This window comes from Pipistrellus hanaki (genome assembly GCF_964339955.1).
Source record: "Pipistrellus hanaki genome assembly, chromosome: 14".
Lineage (NCBI taxonomy): Eukaryota > Metazoa > Chordata > Mammalia > Chiroptera > Vespertilionidae > Pipistrellus > Pipistrellus hanaki.
In genome coordinates this window covers 11,064,526-11,079,645 of record NC_140516.1, presented here as the reverse complement: position 1 = coordinate 11,079,645, position 15,120 = coordinate 11,064,526, and the positions used below count along the sequence as shown (strand labels likewise).

General features: G+C 45.9%; 1 protein-coding gene and 1 long non-coding RNA gene across 8 annotated transcripts in view; one reads left to right on the top strand and one right to left on the bottom strand.

Moving 5' to 3' along the window:
• Positions 1 to 220: 220 nt before the first annotated feature.
• RPS24 (ribosomal protein S24) lies at positions 221 to 10,838 on the top strand. Of its 7 annotated transcripts, XM_084904206.1 has the most exons (7): positions 221 to 336; positions 1,833 to 1,898; positions 1,994 to 2,203; positions 3,730 to 3,840; positions 4,463 to 4,480; positions 7,052 to 7,073; positions 7,560 to 7,645. In XM_084904206.1, exons 1-5 carry the CDS (start codon positions 334 to 336, stop codon positions 4,466 to 4,468), a joined length of 396 nt encoding a protein of 131 aa, XP_084760332.1. In that variant the 5' UTR covers positions 221 to 333; the 3' UTR covers positions 4,469 to 4,480; positions 7,052 to 7,073; positions 7,560 to 7,645. The 7 variants fall into 7 exon arrangements, with proteins under 7 accessions (XP_084760332.1, XP_084760334.1, XP_084760333.1 ...); XM_084904208.1 differs by lacking the exon at positions 4,463 to 4,480; XM_084904207.1 differs by lacking the exon at positions 7,052 to 7,073 and having other exon boundaries at positions 7,538 to 7,645.
• Positions 6,359 to 15,120, bottom strand: part of LOC311632555 — a 508,232-nt gene continuing 499,470 nt past the window's right edge. The window contains exon 2 of the long non-coding RNA XR_014796802.1: positions 6,359 to 6,748. This is a non-coding gene — a long non-coding RNA (uncharacterized lncRNA). The remainder of the gene's footprint in view (positions 6,749 to 15,120) is intronic.

Here is a 15,120-nt window from a genome sequence, read left to right as displayed (position 1 = left end):
TTCATTTAAACTATAACTTGGTTTACAGAAATTTTAAGTAGGGATAATCAGGTAGTAGTGAATTGAATTGAAATTGAACACTTGTTTAAGTAAACCTAGTAATCGCTGAACTGTTCCGTCTTCCTATTGGTTAGTTCAGGATTCTGGGTGTGGCCAAAGGTGGACGAGGCGGGGCCTTAGGCACTTTCAATCAGGCATTGGCGTGGCCAGCCTTGCGGTCTGGCCACGCCCCCACGCCGGCGCCGCCGGGGTCTTTCCGTACGCGTTGATATGATTGGCTAAGGAAGAGCGGCTCTCTTTTCCTCCCTGGCTGCTGGAAGCTAAACCTTCATCATGGTGAGTCTCCCGTACTCACGCAGCCATCCGCTGCATATCTGAGCCATCCTTCGTCCCCCCGCTCCCCGCGGCTGCGCTACGGCCGCCCGGAGCCCGGCTGCTCTTCCCTGGCGGGTCGGACCGAGGCCTGTTGCCGAGGGCCCCGGAGCCGCCGGCGGGGTTTCCAGGCTGCGCTGCCGATCCGGACACGCCGGGCGTCAGAGTCGAGGGCCTGGGGAAGGAAGGAGGGAGCGGCGGCTGCTGCTTTGTTGGCTTCGTAAAGCTCAGGATTGGGGGCAATAGTCGCAATGTGGGATAGGCGGCTTGGGGCGGATGAGACCGCTGTCATGTGTGAGCCAGAAGATTGTCAGCTGCTGGGGTCCTGTACGCGTTGGGGATACTGCTGCCTGGGAAGAGATGCAGCATCCTCAAGTTGTGACTAGTTAGGGCCATCATTCGAAAGGGTCGGCACCAGTTTTTTTGTTGTTGTTTTTTTAAGTTCATTCCACTTTACGAGCCTTTTCCCCCTGGCCCTTGACTTTCATAACTAGAAACTGTGGAAGTGAACTTTGGTGTAGTTTTTCAAACACGTGGAAATCTAGCAACCAGACGTAATGCGAAAGCATCCCCCTTCCCCATCATCTTGGTAAAGATTATTACTGTGTGTAAACATGCTAAATGTCCACACCCCTTGGGTAGTTAAGAGAGCCCTTGGGCCATTCAGAAGGGAACCCGGCTTTATGGGCCGTGGAGTTGGTCACTGAAGAAGGGTAGTTGGCAGCAGGCAGTGCAGCGTGTGTCAGGCTGGTGCAGGATGCTGGTGACTGGAGCACTGGATGAGTTATCCTCCAGAGAATGCTCTCAACTGAGGGTGACTTTTGCCTCAGAGGGGACAAAATCTGGAAGCGTTTTTGGTTACAACTGGGACGTGGGGATGCTCTGGGCACCTGGTGATTAGAGGCCAAGGTTGCCACCGAAACCTAGTAGAATGCTTAGGACAGCCCCCACAAGGAGGAATTCCTGGACCACAGTATCTGTAATGCAGAGGTTGATACCATGCTCCAGGTGGTTCCCAAACCACAGGGGAGGAATGCAGGTTCACATGCACCTGCTGGCTGCCTTTCCTTGGTACTTTGCTTGTGTGTTTGGGTCCTGTGAGCTAGGCGCACCATGGGAAGTGGGTTAGGAGGAGATGGGAATTTCGGCCTTTTTTCTTTGTACTGAAGCTTTCCTGTTACGGAGTTTCTGTGGCTCTTGAACACTTGAACTGTGGCTCCTGCGGCTGAGGAATTGCATTTTATTTTATTTATTTTTAAATTTTTAAAATTAAATTATCTGTGTACATATTTTACCATTGCGCTTCTCCTCCTCCCCGGAATTGCATTTTCAATGTTATTTAACTGTCCACACATGGTGAGTGCCTACTAATTTGGACAGCACAGTTCTAGATCTTGGGAAATCACCACAAGGCCAAGAAAAGGTTGAGTAGTTTTATTAACTAGTGTTAATATTTTCAGAACGACACGGTAACCATCCGGACCAGGAAGTTCATGACCAACAGACTACTTCAGCGGAAGCAAATGGTACGGAAGGGGCACATTAAGGTTTGGTTAATTGTTCTCCATTTTCAAAGACGTGTTACATTATAATAAATACTAAACTTGACGTTTCCTTTTAGGTCATCGATGTCCTTCACCCTGGGAAGGCAACAGTACCCAAGACAGAAATTCGGGAAAAACTAGCCAAAATGTATAAGACCACACCTGATGTCATCTTTGTGTTTGGATTCAGAACCCACTTCGGTGGTGGCAAGACCACTGGCTTTGGCATGATTTATGATTCCTTGGATTACGCAAAGAAAAATGAACCCAAACACAGACTTGCACGAGTAGGTATCTTCATTTTGTTAGAGCTGCTGAAGACCTTTTTCAGTAGCATTGTATTGTGGGTACAGCGAAATAAGCAAGAGCAGGCAGTCGGGGGAGGGACAACATTCAGACCTACCGTATTTTCCTGCGTATAAGACGACCCCCTAATTTTACAGTTAAAACAGGTTTAGGCCTATATTCACTGTATAAAACTATCCCCCACTTCAAAGAAAAGACTGCCGTCAAGATCTGCAGGTAATTTTTGTGCAATTTTGGTCTTTTGCCCCCGATTTTCGGTTGACTTTTTCGTTTCAAAAGTCGTCTTATACGCCGGAAAATATGGGGGTTAAGAGAAGGTTTGAAATGGAACAGGGAGAGCATGGGGTTCAGAGGTAGAGTCTGCAGCATTGCAAGGGATAGCTTTTGAGCTGGGTCTAGAAGGGCAGGTAGAGTACTTTCCTTGGAGATAGGAACTGGAAGTGGGGGTGAGTTTGGAAAGATAGGTTGTTACCAAATAGAGTGAGATCCTTTGTACCAAATGTTGAGTTTGGACTTAACTCCCATAGGTAGCCAGGAGCCAGAGTAGTATTTGGGTAGTAAACTAAACTAGCAAGGGGATCAGTGCTTTTTTTTTTTTTTTTTTTAAATCCTCACCTGAGGATATTTTCCCACTGATTTTTAGAGAGTGGAAATGAGAGGGAAATACAGCAAAATATCAGTGTGAGAGAAACACGGATTGGTTGCGTCCTGCACACACCAGCACCAGGATCAGGGCCTGGGCAGGGGAGGAGCCTGCAGCCCAGGTACATGCCCTTGACGAATAGAACTTGGAACCCTTTGGTCCGCAGGCCAACACTATTCACTGAGCCAAACTGGCTAGGGCTGGATTGTTATTTTTTTTTGGCTATCCTCTTAAGCCCTTTTCCTCCTTGTTATTAGATAAATGTTCTTAGAGAAGAGCTGTGAGGGAAATTATTGTGGTCTGGTAGATGTTGCACTCTATCTACTGGGTGCTGGGAGGTGTTGAGGTGACACTGAAGCTGAGATCCTTATAAAGATATGGAAGCAGCGTTTTAGGCAGCAGGAACAGTAAGTGCAAAAGTGAGCAGAGTGAAGAGGAGTAGATTATAGCAGTCTCCATGGAGGGTGGGTGGAACTCATGGAAAAGGCTCCTTTGTCATATGGGAATGATAAATCTGGAGATGAAAAGGAAGAGACTGAAGAGAAGGCAAGTGTGTGTGTGGCGGGGGGGGGGGGGGGGGGGGGGGGCGGGTGCAGTTTTGTTAGCTGTAGGTTCAAGGCTGGACAATAATAGCCGAATCCCCCAAACTTAACTTGCAGGGAGTGTTGAGTGGACATTTGTTTCCTGTGTTATTTGTACTCATTGTTTCTTAATTTCAGACCCTTTCTGTTGAAGTATTAAATGCACTTGAAAAGTTTGATTTGGGAAGCTACATTTCTTGAGCTCCAGCTTGGTGGTTTTCCTATTAGATTAGCGGGTAATGATGTTTTGCAAATAATCTATATACGTTCCTTTTTCCTTCAGCATGGCCTATATGAGAAGAAGAAGACCTCAAGAAAACAGAGAAAGGAACGCAAGAACAGGATGAAGAAAGTCAGGGGGACTGCTAAGGCCAATGTTGGTGCTGGCAAAAAGGTATGGTGCATCAAGGAAAATACAGAGGTGTCAACTGCAGGTCTTTAGTTTCTAGGAAAAGGTTTTTTTTTTCTTTAATAACTTTTCTTAATGTTTCTTCCCTCCCACTTCTTCGGGATTGCAGAAGGTAATGTGTTTTGAGGAGCTATATAATGTAGTATCTTAACACCACGTCAGTAGAGTAGCTTCTCCCACAGTAGCTTCGCCACAGCTCACAGATTAGCACCCCCCGGGGGCCACATCGGTTCAGTGAGCACCCTGGTGGGCACCTTTCAAGCCCAATCCTGAGTTCTCATTTTACTAATTGGCACAGGCTCACCAGGATGCAGATCTAGTTTTCTGAGACTGAACTTACTTTAACATGTACAACTGGGTTTAAGAGGCAGTTGAATCAATGTGGCCCTCATTTTCCTGGCATGCTGGAGAGGCAGCTGAAATCTGAATTACCTCTCCAGTTAGCCAAGACTTAAGTGATTTTAATGATGAGCAGCTTTTTACCAGCTTTGCCTAGCTAATTCTAAACAGTTGAATTAAGGTGTTGGGTTGTTAAGTTAACAAATAATCAAGTGTGTTTTGTGAACTTTTTTTTTGCCTTTTCCATCTTGGATTTCTTGTTCATCAGAAATGAAGTGTCTGGCAGGTACAGAGATTCTGAGCACGGTGTGGGATGCATCACCTTCACTGAGTTTGCTTTGATGCTTTGCATGTTGGCTTTTGAACAACAGAGTTTCACAGTATGGTTTATTATAACACCACTAGAGGCACGAAATTCGTGCAGGAGTAGTCCTTCCGTACCCTGGCTGCCAGCACTGGGCTTCCTCTGGCTCTCAGGACCTTGGCTTTCTTCACAGCCCTGGTTCGGAAGGACATCCGGTCTAATTAGCATATTACGCTTTTATTATTATAGATTGCTATGCTTTAAGATAGTGTACTGTGAACAAAGGAGGAAAGGTTTTAATCACGCTTATTTTGGGAATTCGAAAATGCATGTTAACGGTATGAAGTGGAGGAAGGTGGATATCCTACTTAGTAGGCTCCCTTTAACTTCACTTGGAAAGCTGTGTGTCTGAAAGTTACATACTCAGGAAATGGCTTCACTTAACACAAGGCTTGGGAAGTGTCCTCTCCACTTATGCAGTTTTTTCCTTGGGGACTTTGGAGACTGATCCATCCTCGGCAGCTCTGGTAATAAACTGGCCCAGGAAAGTTGGCAAAGCCTCTGTCCTGGGATCATCCACTCAAAGCTGCCTTTTATCATGCCATTGTTTTTTACTCCCAACTTTTCATCTGATGTAAATTCTATATTTATTGAATTTTCGACAGAGGAATGGGGGGAAAAGAGAAAGAAACATTGATTTGTTGTTCCACTTTTTTATGCATTCGTTGGTTATTCTTGTATGTGCCCTGACCAGGAATCAAACCCAAAACCTTGGTGTATCAGGACAACACTAGCCAACTGAGCTACCTGGCCAGAGCTGATAGATATTTAAAAAAATATTTTTTAGATTTCAGAGAGGAAGGGAGAGGTAGAGAGAGACAGAAGCATCAATGATGAAAGAGTCATTGATCAGTTATCTCTTGCATGCCCCACAGTGGGAATTGAGCCTGCAACTGGTGCATGTGCCTTGACCAGAAATTGAATCATGACCTGGTTTATAGGCCAGTGTTCAACCATTGAGTCATGCCAGCTGGGCGTATATATTTTTTTAATTAAAAATTTCTCAATATAATTGCATATTCACGTTAAAACCTTTAATGAATATGCTTTCCCCACACATACTTAGTCAGAATGTTCCTGCACCCAATTTTAAAAACATTTTGCATATTTGAGCAGTGTAAACCAGTTGTAACATGGCTGAGCCTGGGCTGGAAGTAGTAGGATTCTGAAATGGGTGGTCACTGCCCTGTGTGCTATGACTTCCCCTTCTCTCCCCCCAGACCAGGCATTAAATGGGTTCTGCCTGCACAGAACTCCCATCACTGATTTCCCAGTGCCATGGCTAACATTGACAAACTGCCAGAGGAGCTACTTGCCACTTAGAGCCACTCTTTTACCGGCTGACAGAATTTCTGGAACTTGCAAAAAAGAATCAGTCAATATATTTGTCTTCTGATCTAGATCTGAAGGATGATTAACATTCTTTTTTCTTCATTTAGCCTGAGTCTCGTGTTAGTGCTCAGTGGTGACAGGTACACAGGGGCCGCCTGTGGGGACCCGAGCCATCACTGTTCCTACTTCAAGTTGTACTTCAATCATTTCACTAGCACTGCTCTGAAAAGCCACCTGGAAAATGAATGCATAAATGAGCACGTGCATTTTCTTTTTACTTATTGGTGAAGGGGAGAGAGAAGAAAACATTGATTTATTGACCCATTTATCTTTGCATTCAATAGTTGCTTCTTGTATGTGTCCTGACCAGGGATCTAACTCCCAACCTTGGTGTATCCGGATGATGCTCAGTCAACTGAGTTACCCCAAGAGGGCGAGCGAGCAAGCACATACATTTTTTTGACTTAAAAAAAAAAAAAAAAAAGGCATATTAGTGTTCCTATTATTTTAGTTTTTGTTTAAGTATTGGAATTGGTATTTGCTTTTTACCTTTTGAGTGCAATGAGTTATTATAAATTAAGGAATAAATATTCTCATGTTCGAAGAACAGTTGAAGCATTTTTAGCTTAGCTAAATTCTGCCTCTTAATACTAATTTGCACTACTTTTGCTGTGAATGGTGGCTTTTTAAGTATTGAGCTGAGGCAAGTTTTAAAACACTTGCTTGATCCTTTAGAGCTCTCCTTTTATGGTTCAATTAGACTTTAGACTGGGATGATCACCAAGTCTGTCGATTGTGCCCAGCGCAATGTTGCTGGGCAGTGCAGAAGGCCTGAGGCTTGGGTATGCTTGCTTCCATCTATAAGAAGGCAGTGGCAGCCTGGGTTGGGATTACCGTTATACTGATCTCTTCATTGTGAAGTCATTATGCCACCTTGTTTGCATAAGAGCCTGAGTAATCAGGCAAGGGATTCTCAAAAATTGGGAGTAATAAAATCAGTGAGTGTGTCTAAGGAGTGTTCTGTATACATTCTGCAAAGAGCAAAATAATCGTCTTCAAGGTATCTGATTGCATGCAGATTATTTTCTAGTTTAAAAAGGGACTATTAATGAATATCTCTTCCCCCCTTCCCTTTTCCTTCTTTCCTTGCCACTGATTCAGTGAGCTGGAGATTGAACAACAGGTATATATGATTCAAGCTTTTCATTTAGAGCACTAGACTTCATTTACTGACACAGTAATTTAAAAGTAGAGCATGCAAAATAGATGTAGAAGTAGATTTATAAATGTGCTCAAGAGTTGTGTTTTAAATACTAATAGTGACATGGCTTTGTTTTTAAAATTTAGAAATATTTAACTCATTGTTTTCTAACTTTAATGTTTTATTTAAAAAAATTTTTTTTATTGTTTGAAGCATTACAAATAGTAGTACCTTCCTCCACCTCCCCATCTCCCACCCTGCGTATGCCTTCACCTGCCCTCCCGATGTTTTATTTCTTGATGCTTATGTTGTGTTGTGTTCATACAAACCTAACGTGATTCTAGGTTACTAATAACTGTTCTGCATGAATGTCATTAATTTTGGAGTTTGTTGATGACTTTGAACTTGAATTTTTAAAATTCCATACAGTTCAGTTGCTAACTAAGTTTTATTTTCTTTGATTTACAGAAGGAGTAAAGATTCTTCGGTGACTATCTGTGATGGTTGTGCAGATTTTTTTGCGAGAGAACTAATAAACTATAAACTTTTATGTGTCTGGGTGTTTGATGTTGACTGGGAGTATAACTAGTCTTTTGTTTAGCAGGCTTAAGTTTGCAGACCAAGTTCACAAGTTCCATTAATCTAATTTGCTGAAAACTTGGTATGATGGGGTGGTGCTTATCCTTCTGTTTAACAGCACGGAGACATCAGAGCAGTGTTTCCCAAAGTGCGGTACGCATACCCCCAGGAGTACGGGAAGAGTTTGGTGGGGATATGCACTGCACCGTGCTTAGCTGCGCCTAATTCTACGTTCTCATGAGTACGAGGGGTACTCAGCGTTACGAAAATTAGAGAAGGGGTACACATACGTCAAAAGTTTGGGAAACACTGAGTTAGAGGATGGGCAGCATGGGAGCATGCAGGGCCAGTGCGTAGTGCTCATTTTACTATTTGCCATCAGTGCGGTTGGTGTTTCTGAAAGAACCACCTAAAATCTAATTCCTTTTTGTTTCTAGAATCCTGCTTAGTTCTTGTTACTAAAAAGATTTGCTGACCTCAATGAAAATTAAAATTATTAGGTCACATTTTTATTGATCCTGACTAGGATCTATCAAAATAGTTACCTGTGTGTTGCAGGTTCATGCTTATGGGATAAGTGAGTGGTTTATTATGAGTGGGGGATTTTTGTTAATCCATCCAAGGCTATTTTTTCATTGGTTTTTAGGCTGGGAGGGAAGGCAGAAACGGTGTAAGAGACCCATTGATTGGTTACCTCCAGCATGCACCTGGATTAGGACCCTGGGGATCAGAAGAGAAACCCTTTGGTGCATGAGCACTCTAACCACTGACCCACACTAGCCAGGGCTGTAGAGCTTTGTTGGGATGTTCTCAGGGAGAGTAGTTAGTAGCCATAGCCTCTTTGGAGAAGGGAACAGTGATTAACTGGCTGGGCTGGATGTTGTGAAAGACACAAATAGGCTGTCCTGATCTGTAAGCTTTTTTGAACATGCAGAGCATTTTGACAGATTTTACATAAAGATCCAGATTCCTATCCACGAAATACCTGAAAGTATCCGCTGGCCCTGCCTACCTGGGGCAGTTGGAAGGGTTTACAGGTAGGCTACAAGCCTCAGGACAGGTGTTCGGTTCACATGGCCACTATTGCAGCTGGTTTGCACCATTGTCTCCTGGGGGCCTTGTGTTCCCTCTGCATGCTCCCACCTTGTCCAGATGAGGGGGCAAGTCACTTGGTCCCCTGATTGGGTTTAAATTGGGCCTCCCAAGGGTATTAAATTGGACCTGACTCAAGAGGTGGTTTTGATGCGCAATAATACATCTTTGAAACCTGCTAAGCAAGTGTGACTGGAAGCAGGGACTTGCAGAAATTCATTTTAAATTGTGGGCAATTGTGTTACTGAACTTCAGGGTTCTTGGAGATGCAGGACTTCCTCGGCCCCCACAGTAATCAAACTGTCAACAGGCTTTGAAAGCCTCCGTAAAAGGGAGGGCATTTATGGGAGGAGAGGGGGCAATGGTAAGATATGGATGATAATTTAATAAAATAAATTTAAAAAAATGAAAGCCTCCACGAAAATGCAAGGTTGCTTTTACTAATAGGGAGAGCACATCTCTTCCCCTTAAACCTGCTACTAGAGTGTGGTGGTTGGTGGTGGTGGGGCGGACAGGTGGTGGTCTGAGGCTTGGGGAGAGGTAGCAGGAGTCCTTAGGATGGCGGGAAGAGAAGCTAGAGGTGGTTCTGAAGAAGGCTGGAGTCCAGTGAAAAGTGGGGTGCTTTATAGCTTGCTTTAGAACTATACCCCTGGATTCCTTTTGTAGCTCCACGTGCCAGATTATCAGGCAACTTTAAACGCTCAACTCTTCCTTGAAAGCTGATTATAATATTTTTGGCTCTCCTTAAAAGCACCATCTTCCCCCCTCTTCCCCTGCCCCTTGATAGCTCTCCTTGCATCTCCTGCTGTCCTGAATCCAACTCCCCATGAATTCCTTACAACTTGAGCTCCTAAAGTGTAAAACCCACACCATTCTGCACCAGCACACAGCTCTCCTGAGTAACCAGTTCCCTGGCCACCCTCCGCATTCCTGTTCTCTCTCTAGTCTTTATGCAGAGAAGGATCTTTCCACAACTCGGGCGTTTTCATGTTAAAACTTCTCTGTGATGTCCCAGAACTCTTAGATTAATGACCATAATCTTATCATGGTTAAGGAAGATTCTGTTTTCCAAAAATCTGTGGCTTCCTGCAACCAAGCCCTGCCTCCAAGCAAAGTTGTGATAGAAGGGTGGAGGAGGGGGTGGAGGTGGAGGAGTTGGGCTTCAGGGGCAGCCTGGAGGATATGTGTGTGGTGTCGCTGGGAACAGGATAACTGGGTGACAACAGCAGCAACCAGTCCTGTGAGGTTGCAGCATTGTCCCCTGGCAGGGCCCATCCTCCTGAGAGCCACACTTGGCTTGGGAAAAGCAACATCTTAAATACAACATACTCTTGGAGTCAAGGCAGCTGCTGTTAACTATAAATTACCTCCTTTAATCTGCACAATAACCACCACACCATGTTGGAGAGGGTTTTGAGTCCCACCAATTTAGTGATGGAGCTGAGATTGGACCGCAATTGTATGACTCCAGAGTCTTGGTTGAGCATTTATTCATTCACTCAAATATTGAGTAGCTGTTTTCGGCAGGACATACAATAGTATATAAGACTCATGATTTATATGCCTACTATGTGCTCAGCAAGGTGTCTGTTGCCAGGGGATCATTGAACAAGTTGTTAGATGGCCGTATGAATTCCCCATTTATTACTGAGCTATGTGCTAGTCCCTGTCCTGGGAGATGGATGAAGAGGCAGTCCCTTCCCTCAAAGCTCACAGTGGTTTTAGCAACTTGAATCAGTCTTAAGGCCTGGCTTCTGCTCCTTACAGGAAGCACCAGACAGTGCGTAATTCCTAAATTGTGTCATAGGGATCCAGAGGCGAGAGCATCAGTGCAGGGGGGCTGGGTATTGGCTGGCTTCTGAGAGAACAAGTGGGGTAAGACACGGGATCTGATCTGGACACAGGAGCAGGGGTCCCACGTGGCACCATGAAAGGTGGGAAGGAACACGGGGCTGGGAAGAGCAGGCAGCTATGGTGTGAGGCAATACCAGTCGTTCTGCTGAGGGAAGAGGGGACCAGATTGGGGAGGGTGGGAGCACAGCGCAGGTAGGCATTTTCTTATCAGTGAGCCGGAGGCCCTGCGGTGACAGGTGGCTTCCAGCAGCTTGTACAATGCATCTCTGGTAGGAGAGAAATTCCATTTCAAAAATAGACTTCAGCTTGGCTGCCGGAGTACAGAGGCATCCCACTTGGACTCGTTTGTGCTGACAAAGCAGAGGCTTTCCCCAGTTCTAGAGCTCCAGTGTGAGTAGGGAGCCAGCAGACTCCCACACTTTCATTTGACCTTGCACGTCCACTCACCCTTAAACGCCTGCAGGCCAGATATTGCAGCAGTGAGACCCCCAGAACAACAAACTGTCTATGGTCAGGTTGGGCGTTAGGGTACAAGCGAGGTTCTGGTGGGAAATGAGACAGGAGAGTTCATCAGAGAAGTGGTCAGGGAGGACCTGTATGCCAAGGATTTCTCTCCAATAACGTGGTTGAAGGAACCTGTTGGAGAATTAGATGCTCAGCAATGGATTGAGTGTCCTTGGCACATGTGGCATTCCTCGGCATGGGAGATATTTGAGCTGTTGGACTGCTCACCATGTATGCAGGAGAGGGGATTTGCGCAGGAGGTTAGGGGTAGCTGAGATGGCATCCATGCAGTTAGCTTGGGAAAAGGCTAGACTGGCATCTAGAGATCTACTTTCTGATCCCCACCCCTCTTCCAGCCAGTTGGGGTCACGGAATGGCAGGGGACTTCCTTTTCTGGGCCTCCATTTCCCTGTCTAGGTGAGATACAAGGGCTAGAGAAGTGATTCCCAAGCCTGGCATGTAGAGGCTTGTTCAAAATACAAATGCCCAAGGCCCCTGGTCCCAGGAGCCCAAGCATCTGAGGCTGAACAACTTCCAGATTGGGATGCTGATCAGCTAGGCTACGGAAACTGAACTGAAAAGTCTGAAGTCCCTTCTGCCTATGAGAATTGTGTGTCTTTAAGTAGGAGACCTGGTCTCTGGCCACAAGAAGCTGGCACATAACCAGTGATAGTACTATTACTTCTGCTAATAAAATAGCGATGACAGCAGAATAGTTTTCTAGGTGCCAAGTACATAGTAAGCCAATTATGCAAACTATCTTATTTACCTTTTTTTTTTTTTAAAAAAAAATATATATATATATTTTATTGACTTTTTTTACAGAGAGGAAGGGAGAGAGATAGAGAGCTAGAAACGTCGATGAGAGAGAAACATCAGCCAGCTGCCTCCTGCACACCCCCCACCGGGGATGTGCCCGCAACCAATGTACATGCCCTTGACCGGAATCGAACCTGGGACCCTTCAGTCCGCAGACCGACGCTCCACCACTGAGCCAAACCGGTTTTGGCTTATTTACCTTTTTTAACTACTCTATGAGGAAGCTACTATTATCCTTATTTATTTACTAAATGCCCGAGGCACGAAACTTGTGCATGGGTAGAGTCCCTAGGCCTGGCAGGCTATCAGGGCTGATCTGTGGGGCGACTGGCAGGGTGATTGAGGGGACCCCCACTGGCACCTACCTTGGCCAGCCTGGAGCCTGCGGGTTGGGGGCAGCACCTGCATTGAGCATCTGCCCCCTGGTGGTCAGTGCACATCATAGCACTGATTGTTCTACCAGTTGTTCTGCCATTTGGTCGATTTGCATATTAGGCTTTTATTATATAGGATTTAAAAAAAATCTGTATTTATTTTTTAAATATATTTTTTTATTGATTTCAGAGAGGAAGGGAGAGGGAGAGAGAGATAGGAACATCCATGATGATGCTGAGTGAAATAAGCCAGTCAATGAAAGAGAAACACCACATGACCTCACTCATTTATGGATAATAAAGAACATTATAAACTGATGAACCAAAAGATAGTTATAGAGACAGTAAAGCAACAAGCAGACTGTCAAATTACAGCAGGTAGGGTAGGGAGATCTGGGGGAGATAATAGATCAACCAAAGGACTTGTATACATGCATATAAGTACAACCAATGGACACAAAACTCTGGGGAGGGAAGGTATGTATGGGGGGGCAATGTTAAAATATGTACACAGATAATAATATAATTTAAAAAAAAGTAAAAAAAAAAAAAAGAAACATCCATGATGAGAGAGAATCATTCATGGTTATCTCCTGCACACCCCCTACTGAGGATCAAACCTGCAACCCAGGCATGAATCCTTGACTGGAATCAAATCAGGCTTCTTCAGTCTGCAGGCAGATGCTTATCTACTGAATGAAACAAGCAAAGGGCTCTTCTCCCCATTTTATAGACAGAGATTGAGGCTCAAAGAGGTTAAGGCACTTGGTCAAAATGACAGAATTTGGACATTCTGTGACACATCTCTGGACACTCGTGGAACTTCTAAGGAGCTTGTACTGAGCCTTGATGGTTGCAGAGAGATTAGTAGGGCAGTGCTTCTCCCAAAGGGGTCCTGAACAGGCGGGCAGCACCAGCAACTGGGAACGTTTAGAAATGCAGGTTCTCAGGCCCACCTGAGAACCTGCATTTCTAATCAGAACTAATCAGAAACCGAGGGTGGGGCCCAGCAGCCTGCATGTTAACGAGTTCTCCAGGCGATTCCGATGTGGGCTGAAGTTTGAGAAACATGAGCTAGGGGGATCGAGGGGAAGACATTCCAGGAGAGGCAGTTGTGGGGACTAGAAGGGTAGGGCTATACTTTCCCTTTGGAGGAATAAAGAGGTCTGATAAGCCACACGGACTCCCACGAGGGGGCGCTGTGGGCACAGGCTTGGATGCTGCCTGCTTTGTTGTCAGGGCTGTACCCTTGCAGAAGCATGAAAAAAGCCTTGTGCCACATCAACTGGAGAGGTCACTTTCTTCTTAGAGAAGGTCTAATGGGGGTGGTAATCTTGTTTATAGGATTCAGCCTTCACAGGGAAGCTGAATCTGCAGGGCTTTCTGCTGTTCACATGTGCGTGGCGATGCCCACCCAGCCGTGCTGCAGTGTCTCTGCAGAGCCTGCGCGCACGGCATTCTCTGGTAGCTAGCTGCCCAGCCAGGGGCTTCAGTTTCTTGGGGAGGAAGACGGCTGGAATCCCCGAGGCCAGCCCTGGTTCAGCGCTCTCCCTGCAGGGCCATGCCTCTGTCCTGCTCTTGGACAGCTTGGGTGGGGACTAGAGTACTGGGTACAAGCCTGTCTTCAAGCCTCACCAGTGCCCAGCCATACTTCGCGGTCTCATGCCTACCCTGTCTCTGGGCCTCGGTTTCCTACTCCAAGATAAGGTTCTGGCTCTGAGAAGGTAGCTTTCTGCATTTCCTCTTCGTCAGAGGTGGAGAACCTCTTTTCTGCCAAGGGCCATTTGGGTATTTATAACATGAGCCTTACAAAATGATCAACTTAAAAATTAGCCTGCTATATTTAGTCAAGCATTTAATGAACTCATCTCTAGTGCCTTGGCAGGGCCAGACCAAATGATGTCGTGGGCCTTACACGGCCCCGTGGGCTGGATGTGCCCCACCCCTGTTCTATGCAGAGAAAATGCTTCCCTGGGGATTGAGGAGGAGATAGACCCGTCCTACTTGAGGATTGCAAGGCCAGCTGCAAGCATCTGTCTCCCGTGTCCCTTTAAGTAAGCCTCGGCAGGGACTGGTGCAAGGCAGTAAGGTGGAACCTGGCAAATTGGATTTTTAAAAAGTCCACATCTTTGGACATCAAGGATTTGCCTCTATAGATTTCTGTTCTGCGTTGCTTGGCGGGAGGAAAGATTTACACCCTGTTCTCTGAGCTGCAGTGTATATTTCTTCTGAAAATACAGTGCGCAGAGGGAGGGGCTGCGACAGCCAGGGGCCTCAGCATTCCTCATTAATCCAGGGTTTGGCGTCCTGCACCTCACCCTGGCCGCTCTGCCTGGGCCGTTAGTCTCTGGGACTGTGATTTCAGAAAGCTGCAGACATGTGCATCACAGAGCCACGGGATTAGAGAGAGGAACTGCTCCAGCCCCTGCTGGCTTCTACTGTCTACGAGTTTGGTTAGAAATGGCACAACCAGTAGGCAAACACCCTGAGTGGCAGCTCTGCTTGGGGAGGAAATGTGAAACAGGACACCCCTTGCCTCCAGGCCTCCTGCAGAAGGGGAGGGAACTCCTCTGATGTGGTACCTCCATTGTGCGTGCTGGTAGCACTGCGTTTTCTCTGCTTCCAGATGAGACCACCAGGCAGAGGGGTCAGGTGACTTTCTCCCAGTCCCTCAGCCCTTTTGCTTTTGAATTGTGTGAGTTCTTTGTACAGTTCAGGCGTTAGCCCCTTACCCAGGATATTGTTTGCAAATATCCTCTCCAGTTCAGCACGTTGCCTTTTCATTTTGTTGGTGGCTTTTCACCTTA

Bases quoted from the DNA above. Each gene is read 5' to 3' on its own strand.
- RPS24 (XM_084904203.1), top strand. The intron at 1,899-1,993 runs GTACGGAAGGGG...GTTTCCTTTTAG, and splicing joins TACTTCAGCGGAAGCAAATG to GTCATCGATGTCCTTCACCC. The intron at 3,841-3,964 runs GTATGGTGCATC...TCGGGATTGCAG, and splicing joins ATGTTGGTGCTGGCAAAAAG to AAGGTAATGTGTTTTGAGGA.